Below are 21,205 nucleotides of genomic sequence, written 5' to 3'. Positions count from 1 at the left end.
AATTAAACAAACATTATATTATTAAATAAAATAAAAATAAAATAAAAATAAATAAAATAAATAAAAATTTTAAATTTTTTTTATAAATAATCACGTATGTAACAATAAATAAAAATCAACACAAAACTATAAAAAGATAAATTAAAATTTGTAAAAAGTATCTTTAAGGATAGATTGATATTTATAGCTAATTAATATAATAAGAGATTGACGAGAAAAAAATCTAATTATGCATGCAACCTTTAATACGATATGGACTATATACTTTAAAAATCAGAAATAACTGAAAATACTAATAAAAATATTTAAAGTCAGCATCTTAAGTTAATATTCTTATAAATCTTAAATTTTCTAAAAAAAAAACAAAACAAAACGAAAATTAAAAAAAATGCGTACTTGATATATACTCCCTCCGTTTCATATTAAGTGTCGTTTTAGAGAATTTTTTCATTACAAAATAAGTGTCGTTTTCGATTTTCAATGCAAAATTTATTAATTTTATGCAAAATTTATTTTTCTATTGGTTGAAATATGTTTAGGTGTATAGGTAATAGTGTTTTTTTATAGGAAATGTACAAAATTAATTGTTTTCTTAATCCGTGTGCCGAAACCTAAAACGACACTTATAATGAAACAAAGGGAGTATATGCTAACTCTTCATTAATTAAAGTCAGAAATTATCAAATTATGTCTTAAAATATGTCAAAACATACATATAGCTTATAAATCAAAATAAAATAAATAATTAATATCATAATACTTAATATGATCAAATAAATATAAAGGTAAACAGAAATTTAGTATTTGTTTTTTATTTATATTGGTCTCAGCTATAAAATATTATAAATTTATAATATGTTATATGAGTTTCCTAAAAAAATAATGGTTAATTGTGATTCTTTTTTTACCGAGCCAATTTATTATTTAGTTTACAATAAGTTACAAAGCTCTGTTAGAAATAAGTGATGGTAACAATAATTTAATTATGTAAGAAATATATTGTAAAACATGTCGTTTATCTATATTTTTTTCAAATCATTTATTTATTTGTTCTCAAGCTGTTTTTATCAATAAATGAATAAACATAGTTATTTAGTAACCAACAATTAAAATTTAATAAATTTTGACATATATGTTTTTAAAAAAATCATTATAAAAATATTCATTAAACTTATCAAATATGTTTTTAAGAAAAAACTCTAAATATTCTATAATAAATAAGTTTTTTTTTAAAATATGGTTATTAAAAATTATGCAAACTATATGGTGACTTTTCATAAGTATTTAGTGTAATTCACCGATAAAATTTATAGGACATATAGTTATGAAACTTTATTAAAGCAATTAACATAACATATAAAACTAAAAATGATCTCACACGAGTTCTATCAATGAAAGATATTTGAAACATAATGTTATTAATATATATGACAACATAAAAAAAATCAAAAAGGCTAAAAATTAAAATAAAGATCTCACACGAGTTCTATCAAATGAAAAATATTTGAAACAGAATGTTATTAATATATATGACAACATAAAAAAAATCAAAAAGGCTAAAAATTAAAATAAATTAGTTGAAAATTCAAATAATATTTACAAATAATTTTGACATTAGAGTATAGTCTCAGGCTCTCGACAACAGAAAATAAAGATATGAAAAATATGCATTATACATTCGTCAATTGGAAAATATGTTATCTAAGTTTATGAGATATGATGTGAACTAATAAAACATCGTAATCACGCCATTAATTAATACATAATTATAATATATAACCATGTGGCTGAGTTAAGCGGAATGCTAACAAATCAAAAAAAGAAAGAAGCTTAAAGCTTGTTTGTTTCAAAAGGTAAAAAATTATTTAACATTAGTTTAAAGTTGTATATATTTATTTCTCTTTTTCTTATATCTAAAATAAAATTACTATTTAAATTTCATAAAAATATTTATAATGATTGAACTATAAATAAAATACTAACACATATGCATTTAAGCGACTTCAGTATGAGTATTTCAAATACATATATTCACAAAAATATATAATACTCTTACTTTCATTGTAAAAAAATGGTAAATACAACGTAAAGCTAGATATTGTGCATATGCATTAATTTTCTTATGTTTTTTCAAATAGAAGTAAAGTTAGATATTGTGCATATGAATTAATTTTCTTATGTTTTTTCAAATAGAAAGATAGATAAAAAAATTATAATAAAAATAATTATAAAGTGTACTATTTTTTATTATTAATAGAATGATCAATAATTTTTTTTTAATTAGATTAATAAATAATATAAACACGATTATAAATACACTTACACAAGAGTATAATTGTATAAAAAACTAAATAGAAAAAAAATAATAAAGCATACTTTGAATAAAACTTCATATAAAAATGTATATAAACCAATTATACTTAATTATCTTAAAATTAATATAAAATGATACAAATTATTAAAATAGCTAGGTCTTTATTTCTCGTTCCTTCCTCTCACCTCCGTGTGTGAATATATAACAGGGTATATTGATCTCTATTTTCAAAGGCATGATGAGAAAGCTGTGACCTGTGAAGAAGACTTCTTTGCTGCTATGCGTGATGCTAACAATGCGGATTTTGCTAATTTCTTGCAATACTTTTTTTTTTTTTTTTTTTTTGCTAACAAAATTTCTTGCAGTACTTCTATTGGTGTAATGTCTTGTGAAGGTTCTTGTTTTCATACTACTAAGGATCTACAATGTTAATATTTTTGATACTCTCAAGCTTGAACGCCAGTCGTCAAAATGGTATCCTCCTACGATGCTGAAGCTCGTACCTTCTTTTTGAAATTTAGGTTCTGTTCTTATCATGTCTAGTCTACACCAACTTGAATGCCCTGCCATTGAAATTGACACATTGGCTTGCTTTGTAATGCATACCTTTTCCAGTCAGGAGATACCCCCGACTCCGGGCCAGCCAACAAAAGAACCAACACTTATTCCAGTGGTTGTTGGTCTTCTGGACTCAAGTGGAAAAGACATTACACTCTCCTCTGTTTATCATGATGGTATACAGCAGACCATTTCAAGCAGCAGCACAATACTTCGAGTGACTAAGGTCAGTCAAGAATCCTTCTTTAAACCAAAATGCGGAATGTGACCTTTTGTATTGTGTGTTTTCAAAATTTCTTTTCTGGTCTTATGTTTTTTGTTTACATACAGAAAGATGAAAAAGAGTTTGTGTTATCTTATATATCAGAAAAATCATGTTCCATCTCTGATATTAGCATTCTTAGCAAAAAACATACTGGATTACATATTTAAATCAAGGTCACTCAGTATATTAAAAAGCTTATTTTCAATAGAGTAATCACAAGCATGCTCTGTTCACTCCCTAGCAGCTCCGAGAGGAACCCTAAGGGTTTGAACTGCTGCGCCTACTTGAACGTTAACCACCACCTCGTCGTGCTCCTTTAGTGTCTTTGGCAGCTTTCGGTTCGCGCAATGTGGGGCCTTGCAACCACATGAGTCGCCGCACCGGACCTTGGCCTAGAGGCAGTGACACTTGGACGTCATGCACTTCGACTTCCGAGTGCATGTGCACCCCGCAGTGTCCTCGAAGTTGTCTCCATAATACACACCCACCAGCTTTTGCAGCTCATGCTTCTTTACCTCTCCATCGAGCTGAGAACAAATACAAAGAGTGTGGTTCAAGCTCATAATGTTCACAAAAATCTTAATTAAAACACACGTCAAAATAAATTTTGACTGATTTTTATGAAATTGCTAAACATTGTAAATTTTGACTTATTTTATACGCATTTACTAAATTTTATTGCTAATCTGAGTTCTACCTAAATTTGGAAAATTGCTAAACATTGTAAATTTTGACTGATTTTTATAAGCATATACTAAATTTAATTGACCAGAAATTGTACCGATCATTTCTTACCTCTCTAGCTAGATTATTTCATAGAAACTAAAAGGTCTAAAAATAAACGAATTTGTAATCAAATGAACGAGAACAAATATTTTCTCTCCAAATAAGATTTTTCCTAACTATGAAAAATTTCTTACAAGAAAAAAAAATAACATGTAGAAAAAAGTGTTTACCCATTCAATTTTTCTTTAATTTTTGTTTGAAATCCATAGAGATCAACTCAATTCACATCAGATTAATTATTCTTAGGAGGGTTTGGATGATTGAATTTAAAAAGTTAGAAGTTTTAAAGTATTTTATGAGATTCAATGAATTACATCAAAATAACAACTAAAAACTTCAAACTTTGGAATTTACATTTTTCGTCTGAATTCTATTAAATTCCATCGAAATTCCAATATTATAAAAGCCATTGTAAGATTGAATAATATTGGAGTTTAGTGGAATTTTGAAATCTGTAAATTAAATACTACTGAAATTAATAGAAGTTATAGAATTCACAATAGAATAATAGTGGGGATTGTATTGAATTCTCTATTTTTTCAAATTATATTAAAGTCTTCAATTGAATTATCCTTCTTTAGTTGGAATTTTTAATTCTCTTTTGTTATTTTCTTTTTCTTTTGTTGATTTTGAAAGATAATGCACAAAATTACATGGTTGTTTCGAAACTTGAATACACAAAACTATATTGACAAAAAAAACAAGGGAAAATTGCCAAAAGAGAACAAGAAAACAACATAGTTGTCCCTATGGTATAAATCCATCATTAAATTGTCCCTTTAGTATAAAATTTTCCAAAATTCCAAAACTAACCTTGAATTAATCTAATTAAACATAATTTAATTGTGTTTGTTTCATGTGCTAAGTAATTTTTTTTTTTTAAAAAACGTGTTACAAAGATATATTAAAAAAGTTAAAACAAAAAGGGAACAAAACACGTAACCCTAATTTCTTGTTGGTTTCTCCGCCTCTCTCTCAAGAAAAACAATCGAGACTTTGAAAATGGCGATCCTGTGTAATAACCGGTGAATTCAACGGCGAAATCAAGCTTCTCCGCCTCTCTGCTGCTCGCTGCTTCTCTCTGTTTGCCTCCACCTCTGAACTAATTTCGTTTTTGTTTCACCGCCTCTCTCTGATGGCCAAAAAATTGAGACTTTGAAGATGGCGATCTTGTGGACGAACCAGTGAAATCAAAGGCAAAATCGAGCTTATCCGCCTCTCTGCCTCTCCGCTTCTCGGCGCTTCTCTCTGATTCTCTTCACCTCTCCGCTACTCTCCGCCTCTCTGCTTCTCGTCGCTTCTCTCCATTTCTCTCCACCTTTCGGCTTCTCTCCCCTTCTCCGCCTCTCTCATCCGGCTATCTGGTCTCAATTTGTGAACGGTTTGTTTCTTTGATTTGTCTTAGTCTTTGTTTCATTATTAAGTTTGTTACTTTGACTTGGATCAATATTTGTTTGCTTGTCTGAATTGACTTTTTGATTATGTGAACCGATTTTGGTGAACAATGTTAGTGTTTGTGTTTGTCTTTATGAGTGTTACGATACTGATTTCGCTGAACAAAGTTTGTGTGTATTTGACTGTTAATTGTCTTAATTTGCTGATTTGATTGCGAGATGGAGATTGACTTGTCTTATTTGATTAATCGATCTACTGTGTTTCTAAATTTAAATTTGATTAGACAATGGTGTTTTGCTTTTGATTATTATCTTGTGTTTGGCTCAGTTTCACTCTGGCTCAGTTTCACTCTTACGCTTGTTTCGGACGTTTGCATGTTTATGATATTGCTGTTAACAACCATGTGTTTTATTATCTTTTGTAGATATGGAGCTGGAGCTACCTAAACGATTATATGCAGAGGGTTCAGAACCTCGGGTTAAGAAGATCAACAACAGTTGCCGCATGGAACTTATCAGAGATCTGAAGAAAGCTATGTGTGCAGAGTACGATGATGTGAAGAGAGATCCTGTTTTCACACATATCATGGCTATTGCCGAAAATGATCTCAAGTTCTCTGGGAAACTAGTGGATAGCTTCATATGTAGACAGCTGATTACCTCAAAGCTGCATGAGAAGTGGTTTGTTTTTGCGAGGACGCCTCTCCGGTTTTCGCTTCAGGAGTACCATGCTGTGACAGGCCTCAAGATTACACGGGAAACTAACAGTGACGTAGTGAAATGGAAAAACGACGGGGGTTTTTGGAGTAACCTACTGCACACAGGTGGTAAGATCACCTTGCAGTCGATCAGAAAGGTTCATCTACAAGAAGTTCACACTTGGACGCGGCTTGATAGGATGAGGTTGATCTACTTGTGTGTAATAGTGGGTGTGGTGATGGGGAGAGATGAGAAGGTGTCCATCCCTCATATGTACATCAAGTTGGTGATGGATTTTGACAAGGTTCGGAAGTTCCATTGGGGTCTTCACTCGTATGATTTCCTGTTGAGTTCGATTGAGAAGGCAATGAAGAAGTTGGGTAAGAAGGAGAGCTACATTTTCGAGGGTTTCTCCTATGCTCTCCAGATTTGGATTATGGAGGCAATTCCTGATTTTGGAGAAATATTAGGCAGAAGAGTCTCAGACAGCTTCAAAGGTCCAAGGTGTGGCAATTGGAAAGGAGTTGCAAAAGTTTCTTATGAAGACATCATTGAGCTCGAGGACTCCTTAACTAAGAAGGTAACATTCTCTCTGTTTTTTTCTTTTATATGGTTGTTGTATATATTTTGTTTGGATTTTCATGTTTTAACTGTTTGCAGGATAACTTCTTCTCGGTCATATCAGTGACTGGTAATGGTGATGTGTTTCTAGATGCTCAGTACACAAGGGAGGGTGAGATGGAAGATGAACGAGTGGACCTTGTTTTGGGGAGGATCAGGAACAAGTATGATTGGAGCAACACAGACTGGCCAGTTTTAGACCCTGAAGAGTCTAAAATGGAGGAACCCGACAGCCATGATAGAGGGTCAGAAGCTGATAAGATCGTGGATCATACGGATGTTGTAGCAGACGAGGAGAACTCTTCGGTTAAGGTCGCAGGAAAAGGCAAGAGAAAGTTTCTTGATGAAGGAGCAGAGACAAGAAAGAAGAAGGTGCTGTGTAAGCGATCAGCAGAAAAGTTTCTGACTTTTGGTCCTGAAACTATGAGTTTCATTGAGGGTCTTATCCGCACATCTGTCACTTCATTGGGAGATGTGCTCAGTATGCAAATGGCGAATATGGAGAGGGTGTTTACAGAGAGGATGGGAAAGATGGAGATTGAGGTTTCACAGCTCAAGGACGCAATCAGTTTGACTGGTGAAGGAAGCTATCCTAGTAAGAAAGAAACTGAAGAAGCTCCACTAAACAGCAAAGCCAAGGAAGCTCCACCTAAGAGCAAAGGCGCTCAAGCTCCACCTAAGAGCAAAGGCGCTCAAGCTCAACCTAAGCGCAAAGGCGATCAACCTACTCCAACAAAAAAGGTACTACCTAAGAGAAAGTGTAGAACTTGATGAACCTGGAACTAGGATGCTTGAGTTAGGGTGCTGGAGCTAGGCTTATGGAACTTTATATTGACTGTGTAATATTATGTAATATGGAATGTGAAACTTTGTGTAATAGGTTTCTAAAGTGTAATATGTTTGAATGTTTGTGTATTAAACTCTATGAATGTAATGCTTTGTTTGTGTTATGAATAAATGGCTTCTTCTTATATGCAATGTTTTAAATTTTAATGAATAGGACGGGAAAAAGATTGCTACAGAAACTAATGATTTTGATTTTGGATTGAGTACACAAGACTTGCGGGACCTGTCCCAAGCTACATTTGTTGACGGTTTTGATCTGTCTCAAGTGAAAGTTGAGACGTTAAGTAAATCGAAACCGTTTAACATGGCTCCACTGCAGTGGAATGATGAGGAAATGGATCGAACCAAAGAAGACTCGCCAGATGCCGCGTTGGTGTTTTTCCGTGAAGAGGATTGGGAAAAAGTTAGAACTTGGTCAACTTCCTCCACGTAAGTACTCTATTCTCATTCATCTGACATGTATTAATACATTTAAAATAAACTAATGAATGTTTTACAATTTTATCATTGTATTTGGTTTCAGACCTATACGGATTGGACCTGCCACTTTAGATTTTGAGATTGCTAATCGTCTTATGGATAAATCTGAGTGGTTAAATAGCTTGGTAAACCTTAGAGACTATTTGCTTCCATATGTGTCTTTTAAATACATTGTGTGTGCTAAGATTTTCAAAATATGCAGGAGATTGACGCTGCAATGTACGTATTCCGGGAGAGAACATCTTTGAAACGATGGAGACCTCATCGTGTCGCCTTCATGACTGTCGTCTTCAGCAATATGATTAAAAAAGAGTATGGTCATTTAGAAGCTCAGGGTAGAAAGAGCTACATGCTTCATAATTTGCTACTGCAGTTCGGTAAAGGAGTCCTTCCACCACATGGCAGGACACATGAGATATGGAATATAGATGTGGATCGCCTGTATGTCCCTGTTCATGTCAGTGGGAATCATTGGATCGCCTTGTGCATCAGTTTCGTGACGAGGAGCATTGAAGTGTTCGACTGCTCGGGTAAGAAAAGGTACAAGGAGGTGGATGGGTTCGCAAACCTTATTCCGCGTATTGTCAAGGCAGTTCAGCCTATGAGACACCAGAAGGATTTCGCAGTCGGTGCATATACTGTTTCCTATGTCCCCGTTGGGAATCTGAATAAAAGTGCATGCGACTGTGGCGTCTATGCAGTGAAGTTCATTGAGTGTCATGCGCTTGGATTGGAGTTGTCGTTGTTGCATGATGGTAACATTATCGAAGCTCGCCACAGGATTCTATGGGATCTTTGGGAAGCAGCTAATGATCCGGAATTGATTGATAGGATGTCAAAGTATCAATCCCCGGAGTGTCTCTCTTCGACTGTAGAAGAGATTTTGTGAGACTGCTTGGTTTCAAGTTCTAATGTAATGAACAAGATTGCTTAATCTGATGTATAACTTCTAGATTTTATTATCATTTTTAGGAACAAGACTGCTTAGTTTATTGTATAACTTCTAGTGTTTAATTATGATTTTTAGGATTGACTCTTGTAATCAAATGTACATCTTGTGGTTTTGTTATTAAGAGTTTTTAGCTGAAGAATGCTAGAATTTAACACTGTTTTAAATTAGAACCTTAAGCTAAACCCTAAACATGCCCTAACCGAAACACAAAACCCGGAACAAGACCACAGTCAAACCTAACCTAAACCCTAAACATACCCTAAACGAAACAAAAACCCATAACAAGACCACAGTCAAACCTAACCTAAACCCTAAACATACCCTAAACGAAACAAAAACCCATAACAAGACCACAGTCAAACCTAACCTAAACCCTAAACATACCCTAAACGAAACAAAAACCCGGAACAAGACCACAAGAACATTTAGAATAATTGTTTTACTAGATCATCCCGTAGGAGTAAATAAATCGAATCAAATGTAATACACTTAACTTGGCTTCTTGCAAACCAGACTTTTGATCCAACTCAACAATCAAACCCGACCAGAACTAGATCCACAATAAACCTAAAACCCGACATATATAACACCAACTCAGCAACCAAACCCGACTTTTCCCATTTTTTTCTGTTCTTCTTTTTCGTCAATCTCCTTTTTCTCTCTGAAGCAGTTTCTCACACACATGAATACTTCAAGGCGACATTCATACGGGGTGCCATCTAGGTGCTGGTGCGGGAAAGGGGTTGTGATATTCTACTCGAGAACTGATGACAATCCTTACCGACGGTTCTATAGATGTGAAATAGGGGCACAGGTTCATAGTCTTGATTTGTTTTTCGATTCAATTACCGATTTGTTATGTTCCTTTTTTGTCTGATTCGATTTTCGATTGTGTAGGATAAACAGCATGTTTTTTCATTCCATTTTACTTCTCCTAATTTGATTTTCGTTTCTATGTAGCGAAAGAAGGAAAATCATTTATTTAAGTGGGTTGATGACGCCTTGCTTGATGAGATTCGAAGGGTAGAGGCTGAGCAAGGGAGAATTGTAGAAGAGATTGAAGATCTGAAAAGTAGTATCACACAGAGAATAGAAGAAGAAGTTAGGAAGCAGAAAAATTCACTCGAATTAGGTTGCTTAGGAAGCATTCTATGGCTTTTTGGAAGATTAAGAAGCCAAGAATGAGTGAAATCAGTCTACTGGTTCTAAGTATCTTCTTGTTAGTGTGTTTTTTTCATTTTTACCAGTCATTTGGTTCTTAGTATTGGCTTCAATAAGTGTTTTGTTGCAACAATATTTGTGTCGACTTTACCAGTCAAATGGTTCTTATATTTTGTGCTCAGTGATCTGTTCTTACAATCCACCTTTTTTGTTGAAAAATCAGACATCAGCTATTGTCAAACAAACTTAAACTCGAACTCAAAAGCATAGCTGAACATAACTAAACAAACAGAGAGATAGAGAAGTGAAGTGAAAATAATACCAATGTATAACAATGAAACTGATAAAATAACCATACAAGAATTATCCAAAGTATCCAAAGTTAAACAAAGTTGATTGTTTTTAGAAGAAAAAACCATACGAGACAAGGCAATACTGCACTTTCAAACACCACAACTTGCATACTTGAACAGACCAACCTGTAACAGAAACATAAATACCTGAAACACAATTAAATCGAGATTGAAAAACATATAAACGAACTGGCTATATAAGCTGACCCTTACCATATGTGACTGACTATATTGGTATTTTACAAGTTGCTCTGTTGTGCCCACTAATACCACATCTACTACACTTGCGAGGCTGCCTCTTTTGTGATGTTTGCGATGACCGAAGTTTATCTTCAACAGTTTCATATCTCCGTTTTCTATTCCTTCCAACTGATTTTCTTGACTCTGGTGGTAGCACATTGTCCACGACAACATCTTCTGGCATGGACCAAGCATCCTCAGGAACAGCAATAGGATTGATGCTTTCATGATAAGCTTCTCGCCAAGCTTCTGTAGTGTAAAATAAATCAGTTAATGTGTGTGGCTGTCTGCCAACATGAAACCCAGCTTTAATTGCGTGCCGACAAGGTATCTTCATCAGGTTGTACTTCCCACATGAGCAAGTACGTCTATCCAAATCAACTAAGCAGTCGATTTTATCACCTCTAACAAGCAAGCGACCATCGCTGACAGGGTAAACTGCAAATCTTTTGCCTTTCTCGGTTCTCCTTTCAATCTTTTTCTCCACATCTTCGGTAAGAGGATGATTATGCTTTGAAATCTTTTTCTTACGGTTATAAAACCACCGAGTCAGCATTTCTCTGATACTGTCCAACAAGGGAATGATTGGATACTCTCTCGGCGAACGCAAAGCAGAGTTGATGGATTCGGCAGGGTTTGTTGTCCTTATGTCATATCTATATCCAGAGAATTGACATCTTGCCCACTTTTGGACTTCAGCATCCCTTAGGTATTTTCCAATTGCCGGACTGATATTACACACATTAGCAAATATCTTTTCAAACTCAGCAACTCTATAAACCTTGGACGCCTTTGCAACCAACCCAACAAGTCCTTTCCCATGGTAATATGTTACCACATTATTCAACAAATGATGAATGCAAATACCATGTTTAGCTGTTGGATACACAGTCTCAAGCGCCTTAGCAATGGCCGCATGTCTATCCGAAATGAAAGCCAAATGATGATCATCAGCAATGACACTATTTAGTTGTCTCATAAACCATTCCCAAGAATTTTCATTCTCTGAGTCGACTACTCCGAATGCAAGAGGATACAAATTAGAATTTCCGTCTACAGCAGTTGCAACCAATAGAACTCCTTTGTATTTGTTCTTCAGAAAAGTGCCATCAACCACAATAACCCTCCTTATGACTCTGTTAAATCCTCGTAGCGATTGCCCAAATGCAATAAACAGGTACCGAAATCTCCCTTTGCTGTCAATCTCATACGATGAATGTGTTCCCGGATTAGCCTCTCTGAGCATGTGCAAGTATTTCGGTATTTTTCCATAACTTCTCTCTGGTATACCTCTAACAGCATTAACCGCATATTCACGAGCATCCCATGCTAAAGATTTCGTGATCTCACAGCCATGATCCATAAGCATAATCTGTATTATATCATTGCATTTCGGCCCTTCCTTAACCCCTTCATACCTATGCATAATCAGACTGCCTATAGTTTTGGCCGAAGCAGTCCTACCCGGTTTGGTTTTGTTTGAAGGTGCACATGTATGTTCACCGACATACTTTTTGATAATGAAATATTCAGAATCCTGCAAACACTCTGCTCGAACACACCAATTGCATGCATTATCCTCACATCTAACGTACCAAAGTTGTCTATCCGTTTTGATAACCTCATAGTGAAAGTTATGCTTCATTGCACATATCTCAAAAGTCGCCTTCAGCAAAGTTTTGTTCTCAAACAATTGTCCCTTCTTAACAACATTGAGCACAGAAAACTTTGACATCTTATGTACGTCCTCTTTGGCCGAGATCATGGTATCGGCATGATAGGCATCCTCATCAACTTCGACTCTTCTAATCTTTTCTTTCTTTTCCTCGCACTGCCTCTCAACAAACACAGGAGCTGGTTCATTCCCCCTATCAACCGAGTTTCCCTCCTCTTGAGCAGTAGTTGAATCAGCTGGCGACTTGTTAAGATCAAAGTCTGGTTCATTCAGATTCTCAACTTTGGCTTTAGATGTTACACACAATCGAGTAGAAACACACTTTTGAACAAAACAAACAAAATTCTGAAGCTGTCGATCATTTGCAATGATCACAGGCGGACAAGTTGATGTATTGATCAACTCATTAGGTAGATAACTCAACTCCAAATCGGGTAAGCTATCTTCTTCCATATCAAAATCTTCCAAAACCATTCTTTTAAAATCCTCTAAGGTAGAAGTTGATTCCAATAACAGTAGCCTAGCCCCTCTCTCATCAGCCGTAAAAACCCATCCCGTGGTTGCTCCAAACTCCCAAACACCACATGTTGTATAGATATGCATCATAGAACAAGAGTTTGTAAAAATCACAAGACAAACTATAGAGAAATCATTGGAAAATCATAGATTGGTGAAGAAGAACATTCAAAATCGATTTTTTTTTTAATTTTTCACGAACCAAATCAATGAAAACACGTTTTAGGAAGTTAGAATATTTTGAGAATATTTTAAAAACTGCAACTTCCTTAATTTTCGAAAATTCAGTTTTTTTATCCGTAGAAGGCACCTTCTACACTGTGTAGAACATAACAAAATTCCAGAATGTAATTTCTACACTATGTGGACGTTCGTATATGTTTTAGATTTTGCATTCCTGATAACTTAGAATACTCAATAAAAGTAGAAACAGTTTTCTGAATAAAAGTAGCGATCATTACAAATAGTAGAATACGTATTCCCCATATTTAGAATTATAGTAAAAAGTAGTTTGTACGTTCTAAAACAAGTAGATGGATGTGTTCATTCTAGAATTCATTTTCTACTTACCCGTTTTGTGTAGAAACAGAATTCTACTTTTAGTAGAACGTAATTTAAAAATATTATTTATTATGTTTTTCAACCCAAAAAAAATATGTGTTTGTGTAAATGGGTGTTTTATTAATTGTTTATATTTTTAATAATTTTTCTGATTCATATAACTATTTATTTCATTAATTTTAACATATGGAAAGGGTAAAACGGAGAAAAAATGGACAAAAAAAGATTTATACCATAGGGACAACTATGCTGTTTTCTTGTTCTCTTTTAGCAATTTTCCCAAAAAACAATAACATTTAGAAATTAAATTTTAATTTTTAGCAATGACATGAAATTCTTTAAAACTTTTGGTAACTACATCACAATTTTGGATTAATAGTGTTTGTATTATTTTCTAATTTTTAGTCAGTGGTTCAAAATATAGTCCAAGAAAATTAGTCATGTTTAAAAAATCAACATAGATAATTTTGCTGGGCTATATTTTGAACTACTAACTTAAAAATAAATTAGCCAAAATTCATATACATATTGCAGAAATAATTTTCTTGGACTATATTTCGAACCAAACTATATTCTGCTTTGGCCATTTAAAAACCTAAATGCTTTTATTAGACGTTTATAACTGCAATTAGTGTTGCCTAAGCCACTTTCATCCAATATGGTTCTCCAAACAAAAGTTGAATGAACCTTCCTCTCGAGAGAGGCTAAGACTAATCTTGGCGTGTTGGTAGAAATAATATAAACCTTAGACCATCATTATCAGTAGCTTTTTAGGTGGGTTCTTAATTTAATTAGAATTAAAAATAAATGAAAAATACAAATTACTTTAAGCAACGTATCTTAAACAAGCTACATAAGAAACGCCTCTTATTGTATACGTGTCACCTCTCTGCCCTTTCATCTCTTTCACAACTCTCTTCTCTTTTTTTTTCCAATTCCCGTCGGTTGAAATCAAACAAAAAAAGAGGAAAAAGGTTGAAGAAGAATCAATCAATCGTCGTTTTCGTCTCGATTATACCTTAACCCCACCCCCCCCCCCCCCCCCCCCCCATGGAAATCGAGGTCTCGAGCTCGACTCATGATACCGTCGATTTGGATAGTATTCGTGTCAAGCGGAAGACGTTGCAGAATCTGCTCGACGATTGCCATAGAGCTCCCGAGCTGCTTAATCTCGCCGATACTGCTCCCAGTGGAGATAGAACCGAAACAGGTGGTTCCGGAAAGGATTACAGCAACCCCGTTGGCTCATCGGAGTCTCCTTAGCCGATGAGTATTTTAGCAGTCGTCGCTCTGCTTTTTTTTCTTCTGGTTTCTGCAAGTCCGATCGAGACATACATTTACTAATTACCGAGTTTGCTTGTTTCCTGGTTACAGGGGACATGTTTCAAACAGAGCTTGAACTTGCCTAACCTGTAGCTATGGATCACTGGATCACTTCTAAACCAAGGTTTTGAATTCGTCAAATCATTCACTTGATTTTGTATAACTACCAGGGGTCTAAAGTTAATTTTATGGATGTTGTTTATGCTTTGAAGAGGCAAGGTCACACTCTCTATGGCGTCAGACGAGGCTGCTTCTTGAGCTTGACGCTGCTCCTAGCTTGAAGAGGCAAGGTCGCACTGTAATCACATTGCTTGTATTGAAAACTTGCAGATTATAGTCTATTCTTCTGCAAAAGCCTTTAGAGGAAGCAAAAAGGACAGAAGCATTGCAGAATGACGATGCCTGGGTTGGATCATTTCAGAGCTTCATGAGTGATTGATAGCTCGTGGTGGTTTAGTAATGTTGATGTCACTGGGATCACTCGTAGGAAAGGTTTTCAGGTGAAAACTGATTTTAAAACTATGATCTTTTCTTTGTCTTAGATAGAACATAAGTGTTAGAATAGTCAAGTAACAATGTGCTTTAGTGTCTAGAGTTAATTGATGTGTTGTTGATGTAATTTTCTTGGATAACAAGGTTTCAATGCATAGAATGAAAAAAATTAAGAACCCCAAAATAGGAAACTACCATTGGAGACCTAAAATTAAAGCATCACTTAACTAAGGTTCTTAATTAGTTTTAATTACTAAAATAATGAATAAGAAACCCAAATGGGGTTATGGGTTAATCATGCTCTAAGATGTTAAGAGGTAAATGATTGTTTGTATATATTGAAGAATCTAAGAACTTTTCTTAAAGAATGACCAAAAGAGCCAAATGAATATTGCACTACAGAGATTGGACTGGAGATTATTACACAATTCATTCTTACAAAATACGTCTTCTACAGATTCTATCCCTGTTTTGTGTTCTTCTAATCTCTTCCCAAAGCCTGAAACCAAAGAAGCACCCCAAATGCATCTTTCAGTTTCCAGAGACATCATCCAAAAATACATGGAACAAAAAAAACCAGATTAGTCAATCCACAGAACCAATAGCTCTGAGATTTCAACTGTTACCTGCAATTAATGTGGTGAAGTTAATAGATGACTCCCTAGGGAAACCGAAGCAGAGATGATCCTCTTAAGTCTTAAGCTGGAGGAAGTGTGCGACGACATGTTGGGCACTCCATCTTTATGTCCATCCATCTCTGTAAGCATCCCGAGTGGAATAAATGCTCGCACGGCGTTACCATGCAATCATTAGTGCGCCTCCTGAGATCAATTGTGGCCATGCAGATTACGCAGTCCCTGCTTCTGTTTACATCATGATCCAATCGTCTGTAGTAGTTGTATTTCTCAGGTAGCATCTGCCAAGCAAAACACAAATGAGTTCTTGATTTATTGAAAAAAAAACTCGAAGAAACTTACTATTGATCCAAAAAAAGATATCGGAACCACCAACACACCTTCCGAGGAACAAAGCAACGCGACCCGAAATAATGCTGAAGAAGAAGAACAGCAGCTTGAAACCCGATGAACGCGCACAGGCCTATACACCAGGCCTTGCTGGCCTCTACACGCATGAAGTTCTTGGGGCATCCAAATACATACAGCGGTATGGCAAGCCGTGTAACCGTCATCCCCAAGATATAATAAGGGTGCAGAGGCTTTCTAGAATCACGAACAACGTTTGCAACTATCTGCGGAATCCAAAATGAGTACATGACAAGGAGGATCCACCGCATGTAGTTGTGGAGCTCATACATTATCAATATGCCTCCAAGTAGGATTCCATCTGTTACAATGAGAGAAACATCAAACATTCTGTGAGAATCCGAAGCATTTACTTGATGAACAAAAATGAAAGACAATAAATTAAAATACTTACAGAAACGGCTGTAGAGAAAGGAGAGCTCACGCCTCATTGTCTCCCAGCCCTCACCGCTGTTTGAAGGCCGGGTTGCTTTCCATATGGCCAGAAGATATCTCATCTCAAATATCGAGAACACTACGAATTTGAAGAACGCTGCTGTTGCAAACGCGTTAAATAATGATTCTGCATACGAAGAAGTGAAGTCTTTATCTTACAGGATGACTAAGAAAAGCATGAAAAGGTTTCATTGATATATATATATATACACGTACGTACCAACTAATATCCCGGCTGTAAGATGTAAAAGGCATAGATAAGAATCCATGATGGCTTGCTGCCCGATCATTACAATGGAGACCTTTGCAGCACCCTTGTATTCAAGAAGAGTTATATCCCAGCGTGTGTTAGGCATCATTATCTTCCTTTAAAATGGATCAGATCAAATTAACAAAATATGAGAATCTTACAGATTGTGTGTTACTGTGCTCCATTTGCCGTATCAACAAAAGAACCTGGAGGAAGGAGACCTAAGGACGATAACAAGTCAAGGAACCCACTAAAACTGCTACGGTGTTGGTCATTCTGTGATGGATTGGACAAAAGGATACAAAAGTGACCATCAGTGTATAGTTGACAGCTTTGTTGTAGTAGACTTCAACGTTAATGGAGGTTGCATTGAGCAACAAGGGGGAGAAGCAATCTCCGTCGTCATCTACTGCAGGACTTTCCATCAATCCTTCAATGTGAAAATAATCTTTGTCTCCACCTAACCAAAATTAAGTAAACTTCTCTCAAAGTCGGTCCAGAGTTAACTAAGAAGTCAGTAGCAGAAGAGAGGGCATACATACTGTTTTGAGTAGAAGAGGCTCGGGATATCTGAGCTGCTATTTCGATATTACAATGCTTCTCCATCTCATGTATTGGAGCTGGAAAAAACACAATGACAATTCGAAGGTGAGAGATGTAGCAGGAAAGCACATATGAGATGGAAACACAGTTGGTTCCTCCTACTCACAAGCCTTTTGTTTCGACATTATTCTGTCTCTTGGAGATTCTTGAAGTACTTGAGAGGAAAAAATGCCGAGCTGTACGACAACACAACTAGTAAGCTCGCCAGAGATTTGAAGGCATAAGAATTAAAGATAAACAAAGGAATCAGGTGGGAAAGTGGATGATTAATTTACCAGATGATAGGGGTTGGAGAGAAGATAATCGTCTTCGAGGCCTGAATCACCATTCTTTCCGCTGAAATGTACAAAACCTTATTGATACAGAATCTTAAAAAAAAAATCGCAATTAGAGTAATCAAATACAGATGTTATAGGAAGAGACCTGTTAGCAACAAGACGGAGCTGACGGAAGGGCCAGATATAAACACCTTCGACTTTAATTTGGGCACCGCGAACATTGTGTTCATTGTCAAAAACGTCATGGAAAACAACAGCACCCTGTCCCCGCTCAAAGTTAATAACAATACCATTTGTGATATATATATATATATATATATATAAAAAAAAGAAGAAAGAAGAAGTAATGACCTGAACATAGTGGACACCAGTAATCTTAGTAGGACTAGTGACTAACTCGATGACAGAGTTGCCATTTTGATTACGGAAGTCAGGGAACTTGGAAGAGCTATTTACAGTATCTTGAAACTTCCAGGTGCCTGCAAGAGACATACATATGAGAGATTGGTGATTACAAAATACGAAGAAGAAGAAGAAGAGATGATGTGTTGTGGGAAAGCAGAAAGCAAAACCTCTGTAAGTTCCTGTTATATTCCAAGGGGAAAATGGTCCGCTGCTTACTTCTTTTTTACCAAAGAGCCACTTGCAACATATATCATTACCAAACACAAATCAGAAAATATGTAGGTAGCTCAACAACAAGGAAGGGGTATGTGATGAAATCATATATGAGGATCGGGATTCAAGTCAAGCAACTCATAAGACTATAAGCTTTTATACAAAAAAAAAAAAAAAAAAAAAAGAAAAGGAGAAACCTGATCGCCCCAGGATGATCGAGAGGTGTCTCTGATGGGTCTGAGTCCATTGGCTTGTTGCGTAACCAGAATCGATAATAAGCACAAGAAAAACCCTAATCCCAAATTCGACTTCTTCATATGGCAATGATGATATTTTTAAAAAAAATTACAATGCGGTCTTCTTCTGACAATCAAAAATGCATATCATAAAAAGAAGAAGAGAGAGAGAGAGAAAGGAAGGTTGCTTCAAGTGAAGTCAAACCAACCGAAATCGGAACGAAAGAGAGAAAGTGAGAGCCCAACAAACTGATATTTTGAGAGACGAAAGAAGAAGAAGAAGAAGAACCAAATTGATTTTGATGCTTTCTTCTAACCACAACAAACAAATTAGAGATTAAAATTATTTATTTGTTGTTCGTCTCCACACCAAACCTAGCAGCAACTAGACACATAAACAACACTTATTTAGGACTTCTGCTCAGATTCCAACTCCCCATTTCGTATGATCGAGATCAATCATACATACAGCTTCAATTTGACTTTTGACATATTCAACCAATTAATTAAAAACAATGAGAGATTCCCAGCCAGGTGTGGTGAGAAGGTGAGGTCGTTCGAGATTCTCTCTATCCGACTCTCTGATTCCACCCTCCTTCCTTCCTTCCTTCTCACGATAGTTTAATTTCTTTTTTTTTATATAACAAAGGAAAATGGGAAGAAGGTCAGCCAACAGAACTAGAAACTTGGAAACAGGAGTTACTTTCACTCTCACTCCAAGAAAACATTAAGGATTCTGAGGGAAAAAATCGTCGGAAATTTCGTCGAAATATCGTTATTCCGACGAAACACGTCGTCGGAAATAATTCCTCGGAATTTCTTTTTTTCTCGGAAATCCCTCGGAATTTTCAGACGGAATTCCGAGGAAACTAGTTTCTCGGAAATGTCCTCGGAATATACCGAGGGAGAACTTCGTCGGTATAATTTCCCTCGGTATATTCCGAGGGACCAGTTCCTCGGAATTTTCCGAGGGAACAGTTCCTCGGAATATACCGAGGAACATGTCCCTCGGTATTTCCCGTACGTTTTTAAAAAAACGCATCGATCGATGCGTTTATGAACAAAAATGCATCGATCGATGAAGTGAAAAATATAATTAATTTCCTCTGAATGTAAAAAATATTAATTTTTTTAAAAAAATAATATTTCTGAAATTTTAATTCGAAAATATGAAATTAAAAGTAAAATTGAAATCATATTAATTAATATTCAAAGTTTGTCAAATAAAAATAAAACATTCCGAGTTTGTGGAAAAAAAAAACTACGGGTCTGGCACGTCCGGGAACACCTCGTTCGGGTACATCCTCTGCATCATCTCCATCATTTGCTGGTTCAGCCTCCTCTGTGCCTCAAAGCCCGCCTGTTGAGCCGCCATCTGGGTCTCCAACAAAGATATACGATCATCTTTGTCCTTCAACTGAGCCGTAAGTACTTCTGGATCAACAAAGGGCGGTGGTGCAGAAGAAGGGGGAACCGACCGGGTGCGACGACCCAAACCGACCAAACGTCCCTTCTTCTTTGGAACCGACTGAATAGAAAAAAGCCAAATTTAGAAATTTAAACCAAGAAATAAATGAATTGAACTTTAAAAAAAAGAACTTACGGATTCAACGATTTCGTTGATTCGAAACCGGGACAAGTTGGTCGAAGCCGTCGAAGCGTCATCCTCGGTTTGAAGCTGAGACACTTCGTCTACCACCTGAGTTTGGACCAGGTCGATCACGTCCCTCACAAGACCGTCATCAATCTGGCCGGTCTTCTTGTTGGTATACGCCCTCCTCATTAGGGCGAGATCATCAACCGGCTCGCCATCATTTTCTTCCGCCTTGAAAAAAAACATAAATTAAAAAAACATTAGAAATTAGAAGAAATGCACAATAAATTTAAATTCTGAAACTCAAATAATTGAAGAAAAAGCGGTTGAACTTACCATGCGATCTCCGAGAGTGGCAATAGATTGAGCACCCAAGTTATGCTTGTAGATGCCCTTCCCTTTACGGTCGCTCCTGCGGTTGGTGGAGTTGGTGGAAGAAGTTTCTTTCGTCTCTTCCTTATCCCAATGCATACACAACTCCTTCCAAACCGTGTCGTTCATCGACTTTGGGACCTTTTAATAAAAAAAAAGGTTTAATAAATTAAAAAATAGTTTAATAAATTAAAAAAATGGTTTAATAAATTAAATCGAACCTTATTGATTTCCCACTTTTTCTTCCACTCGTGGATCTGCTTCCCATAGTTGTCCATTACTTTATGGACGAAGTGGTGATAGATAAAGAGCATCTCATCGGAATTCCAGTTGAACTCTTGCTGAAAAAAAAACACAATTAGTAGAAAATTTATATTAAAGATTAAAAATATAAGTGAAAAAATAGAATACTTACCGCAAACTGACGAAACCACAGAACCTGCTTTTCGGTTGGGAAGTGAGTGAAAGTCGGATGTCCACTGTCGTGGGCCGAGGACATCATACGGTTGATCCATACCCTGATCCCGTTCCCGGATCGGT

The 21,205-nt window shown here is 35.9% G+C and overlaps 3 protein-coding genes and 1 long non-coding RNA gene across 6 annotated transcripts; 2 read left to right on the top strand and 2 right to left on the bottom strand.

Annotated features, from left to right (window-relative positions):
• Positions 1–4,827: 4,827 nt before the first annotated feature.
• LOC106380684 lies at positions 4,828–9,032 on the top strand. Its single transcript, XM_013820495.3, has 6 exons — positions 4,828–5,304; positions 5,743–6,596; positions 6,677–7,378; positions 7,638–7,912; positions 8,007–8,088; positions 8,166–9,032. Exons 2-6 carry the CDS (start codon positions 5,745–5,747, stop codon positions 8,850–8,852), a joined length of 2,598 nt encoding a protein of 865 aa, XP_013675949.3. The 5' UTR covers positions 4,828–5,304; positions 5,743–5,744; the 3' UTR covers positions 8,853–9,032.
• A 1,623-nt stretch (positions 9,033–10,655) lies between these two features.
• LOC106408234 lies at positions 10,656–12,947 on the bottom strand. Its single transcript, XM_048762568.1, has one exon. The coding sequence runs from the start codon at positions 12,945–12,947 to the stop codon at positions 10,656–10,658; it is 2,292 nt and encodes a 763-aa protein (XP_048618525.1).
• A 1,485-nt stretch (positions 12,948–14,432) lies between these two features.
• Positions 14,433–15,420, top strand: LOC125589802. Its single transcript, XR_007325953.1, has 2 exons — positions 14,433–14,868; positions 14,957–15,420. It is a non-coding gene; the product is annotated as an uncharacterized LOC125589802 (long non-coding RNA).
• Positions 15,421–15,546: 126 nt separating this feature from the next.
• Positions 15,547–19,342, bottom strand: LOC106380683 (transmembrane E3 ubiquitin-protein ligase FLY2). Of its 3 annotated transcripts, none has more exons than XM_013820493.3 (14): positions 18,661–19,338; positions 18,418–18,487; positions 18,197–18,324; positions 17,991–18,106; positions 17,843–17,903; positions 17,674–17,743; positions 17,507–17,584; positions 17,267–17,424; positions 17,126–17,185; positions 16,935–17,028; positions 16,674–16,841; positions 16,252–16,580; positions 15,863–16,152; positions 15,547–15,764 (listed from the first exon to the last, which is right to left on the bottom strand). In XM_013820493.3, exons 1-13 carry the CDS (start codon positions 18,778–18,780, stop codon positions 15,934–15,936), a joined length of 1,671 nt encoding a protein of 556 aa, XP_013675947.1. In that variant the 5' UTR covers positions 18,781–19,338; the 3' UTR covers positions 15,547–15,764; positions 15,863–15,933. The 3 variants fall into 3 exon arrangements, with proteins under 3 accessions (XP_013675947.1, XP_013675946.1, XP_013675948.1); XM_013820492.3 differs by having other exon boundaries at positions 15,547–15,735; positions 18,661–19,337; XM_013820494.3 differs by lacking the exon at positions 15,547–15,764 and having other exon boundaries at positions 15,932–16,152; positions 16,214–16,580; positions 18,661–19,342.
• Positions 19,343–21,205: the final 1,863 nt, after the last annotated feature.

This window comes from Brassica napus, chromosome C7, assembly GCF_020379485.1.
Source record: "Brassica napus cultivar Da-Ae chromosome C7, Da-Ae, whole genome shotgun sequence".
NCBI lineage: Eukaryota > Viridiplantae > Streptophyta > Magnoliopsida > Brassicales > Brassicaceae > Brassica > Brassica napus.
This window is presented reverse-complemented; position numbering and strand designations above follow the sequence as displayed.

Coding starts and splice junctions, on each gene's coding strand:
- LOC106380684 (XM_013820495.3), top strand. CDS start 5,745: ATGGAGCTGGAGCTACCTAAACGATTATATGCAGAGGGTTCAGAACCT. Junction 7,379..7,637: donor AACCTACTCCAACAAAAAAG/GTACTACCTAAG, acceptor TTTAATGAATAG/GACGGGAAAAAGATTGCTAC. Junction 7,913..8,006: donor ACTTGGTCAACTTCCTCCAC/GTAAGTACTCTA, acceptor ATTTGGTTTCAG/ACCTATACGGATTGGACCTG.
- LOC106408234 (XM_048762568.1), bottom strand. CDS start 12,947: ATGCATATCTATACAACATGTGGTGTTTGGGAGTTTGGAGCAACCACG.
- LOC106380683 (XM_013820493.3), bottom strand. CDS start 18,780: ATGAAGAAGTCGAATTTGGGATTAGGGTTTTTCTTGTGCTTATTATCG. Junction 16,842..16,934: donor TACAGCCGGGATATTAGTTG/GTACGTACGTGT, acceptor CTTCGTATGCAG/AATCATTATTTAACGCGTTT. Junction 16,153..16,251: donor GTTGCTTTGTTCCTCGGAAG/GTGTGTTGGTGG, acceptor TTTGCTTGGCAG/ATGCTACCTGAGAAATACAA.